The 3144-nt window shown below is 36.9% G+C and overlaps 1 protein-coding gene across 1 annotated transcript; it reads left to right on the forward strand.

The window, feature by feature from the left end:
* The first annotated feature begins 238 nt into the window (after positions 1 to 238).
* On the forward strand, positions 239 to 2494 carry LOC133701482 (probable mannitol dehydrogenase). Its single transcript, XM_062125415.1, has 5 exons — positions 239 to 611; positions 735 to 848; positions 1174 to 1687; positions 1793 to 1946; positions 2040 to 2494. The coding sequence occupies exons 1-5, from the start codon at positions 511 to 513 to the stop codon at positions 2237 to 2239; spliced, it is 1083 nt and encodes a 360-aa protein (XP_061981399.1). The 5' UTR covers positions 239 to 510; the 3' UTR covers positions 2240 to 2494.
* The last annotated feature ends 650 nt before the right edge of the window (positions 2495 to 3144 follow it).

A 3144-nucleotide genomic window follows, 5' to 3' on the forward strand; every position in this document is an offset into this window, starting at 1 on the left:
TAAACGCAATTAAAAAAAAAAGGTACAGATGAACATAATTATAGTGACCACGACAACACAAAAACCATAGTATAATAATATAATAAAATAAATGAAAGATGTATATTAAAACCTTAAAAGATAAAATATCATAAAGAATTATCCAAAAATCAATAGGAATTACACCTCCACCGATGTTATGACAAAAATTATCTCGTAGAGGCTGGGATGACAATTTGTCCAAGTTGATGGTATCTATGATTGTACTTGCTCAACTGTTTTGGAAGAAGGCCATTCAACACACGGAAGAGGAGGAGTCCAAAAGGCATGCGCGAGAAAAATCTCGGCCGAAGTTTAGTTTTGTGTTGCGTTCAACGACTTCTCTCTCGGGGCTTGCCTAAAACATGGTACGCTAGCCCTGCCTCCTTCAGTAAGATAGCTAACCATCCACCATTATAAATAGGTGCACCATTTCCTGTACATGAGCATTACCATCCACAACTTAATTCGTGCAAAAACAGAGGAAAAGAAATGGCTGCAAAATCTTGTCAGGAAGGGCATCCCACTGAGGCTTTTGGATGGGCAGCAAGAGACCAGTCCGGGGTCCTCTCTCCTTTCAAATTCTCTCGGAGGTTCCATCTCTTATCTCTGAACTGCTTTTTTGGGCTCTTTTTTTATCCCCACCGATTGATCACTCTATACCTATGAATATCTCCCGTTTTATGAATTGTATTAAGAAAGAATTTCTCTTGCAGGGCAACAGGAGAGAAGGACGTCGCATTCAAGGTGCTGTTCTGTGGAATATGTCACTCGGACCTTCATATGATCAAGAATGAGTGGGGTATCTCTTCCTACCCTGTTGTCCCCGGGTATGTACTCCGATATCATATAAATATATAACGACAAGTTTGAATTGAAGAGCGAAGATCAATTATGGTGATAAACACCCTGATGAGTGACGAATTAATTAAAAATTATTCGTTCACGTTTTGATACTGATAAACGATCAAAATATATGGCTGTATATACCTGAATCCTTGTATCATGGGAAATGATCTTATCACGAGTTTTTTTTTTCAGTGTAAAATTTATTTGATAAATGGACATTTAGGATAACATATTAAGTTCACCAAAAGTTAGTTTCCTAACATGGACATGCATTTGAAGTTTATGATGAGAAGATTGACAATGCAGGCATGAGATTGTGGGAGAAGTGACAGGGGTAGGCAGCAAGGTTGAAAAGTTCAAAGTTGGAGATAAAGTTGGGGTAGGGTACATGGTTGGATCATGCCAATCTTGCGATAGTTGTCATGACGATCTCGAAAATTACTGCCCAGAAACAATAGTCACCAGTGGTGGCAAGTACCATGATGGAGCCACCACATACGGAGGCTTCTCAGACATTATGGTCGCAGATGAGCACTATGTAATTCGAATTCCAGAGAATTTGCCTCTTGATGCCGGTGCTCCTCTCCTTTGTGCTGGGATTACAGTGTATAGCCCCTTGAAATATTATGGCCTTGACAAACCAGGTATGCATGTGGGTGTAGTCGGGCTTGGTGGGCTGGGTCATGTAGCTGTAAAGTTTGCAAAAGCTATGGGGATCAAGGTGACAGTGATCAGTACCTCTCCAAAAAAGAAGCAGGAGGCTCTTGAGCATCTTGGCGCTCATTCATTTTTGGTCAGTCGTGACCCCGATCAGATGCAGGTATACATGATGCAGAGCACAATCCTTGCATTATTAACTGATTAAAGAAACTCAATCTTCTTTCCTATATGCTTGTCTTCTAATCTTATTGCTGTTCGCTATTAGGCTGCAATGGGCACAATGGATGGTATAATTGACACGGTCTCGACGATGCACCCTCTCTTCCCTTTGATTGGTCTGTTGAAGACTCAGGGAAAGCTGGTTTTGGTTGGTGCGCCGGAGAAGCCACTTGAGCTACCAGTGTTTCCTCTTATCATTGGTACATACATATCTCAACCAATCTAAGTTAAGCCTCATTTAGCATGGTAGTAAAATAAACAATGCAACTTACTCTATTGTTATGGATAAACAGGAAGGAAGATAGTGGGTGGTAGTAGCATCGGAGGAATAAAGGAAACACAAGAGATGATTGATTTTGCAGCCAAGAACAACATAACAGCAGACGTTGAGGTGATTCCAATGGATTATGTGAACACTGCCTTGGAGCGGCTATCGAAATCAGATGTTAGGTACAGATTTGTGATTGACATTGGCAATACATTGAAGATTTGATGTTTATCTTCCATATACCTCAGTGGAGAAATGGCCTGTGTTTTGAGGATTCGTAGGTCCGAATCATTTTTCAGCTTTCAGCAATAAGTTTTTGTCTGGTAACTAAAACATATATCGGCTTGTAATGCTATGGTGGGCAAGGGAATTGGAAGGCCCAACCCTTGTGGTTCCTTTTCTTCCAAATCCATTACTTTGGATCTACAAATATTGCTCGCCTTATTTTTAATATACTAATTGTTATTTTTTATGTCACAATTCGCGTTGTTTTTTTTTTATTTGAATGAATGAAATAAATTATTTAATAATAATGAATAATTTTATGGTTTAAAGCAATTGTCAGATTCATATATTGCAATGTCATAAATATGATTGATTTCGCAATCCCTTTAATTTCTTATGTAGTCATTTTAATTATTGTTTTTAATATTTTCTTTTTTATAATATTATCCAAAATAATTCTAACATAATTACATAAAAAACCCTATAAATTCATTAAAAAAATATTTATTCGATGGCTAACTATACTTTAAATATCAGTAACCATCCAAAATTATTTATTCGATGGCTAAGTTGCAAATATAACTAAAATTCAAACACTTTTTAATTAGTCTAAAACAATATGAAGAAATTAAGGCATTCTTGGCTCCACTCTATATGAAGAAATCAGGGTTTTTTTTTTTTTTTTTTTAATGAAGTCTGATACTCGAGGGTAGTGGAAACTAAACTAGGATTCGAGTATCCAACTCACAATGGATTAAATTTGAAACCCTAACCATGTGATTAACACACACTAATTCTCATTGACTTAATTTCATAACATATATTGTAATTATCAATGATGAAATGCATATCATCCATGAAGGATGCTTTGTTTGATATTTGTATTGTTTAAGTGTTTTTAATCC

This window comes from Populus nigra, chromosome 1, assembly GCF_951802175.1.
Source record: "Populus nigra chromosome 1, ddPopNigr1.1, whole genome shotgun sequence".
Classification (NCBI taxonomy): Eukaryota; Viridiplantae; Streptophyta; class Magnoliopsida; order Malpighiales; family Salicaceae; genus Populus; species Populus nigra.

Bases quoted from the DNA above. Each gene is read 5' to 3' on its own strand.
- LOC133701482 (XM_062125415.1), top strand. From the start codon at position 511: ATGGCTGCAAAATCTTGTCAGGAAGGGCATCCCACTGAGGCTTTTGGA. The intron at 612-734 runs GTTCCATCTCTT...TTTCTCTTGCAG, and splicing joins CCTTTCAAATTCTCTCGGAG to GGCAACAGGAGAGAAGGACG. The intron at 849-1,173 runs GTATGTACTCCG...TTGACAATGCAG, and splicing joins TCCTACCCTGTTGTCCCCGG to GCATGAGATTGTGGGAGAAG.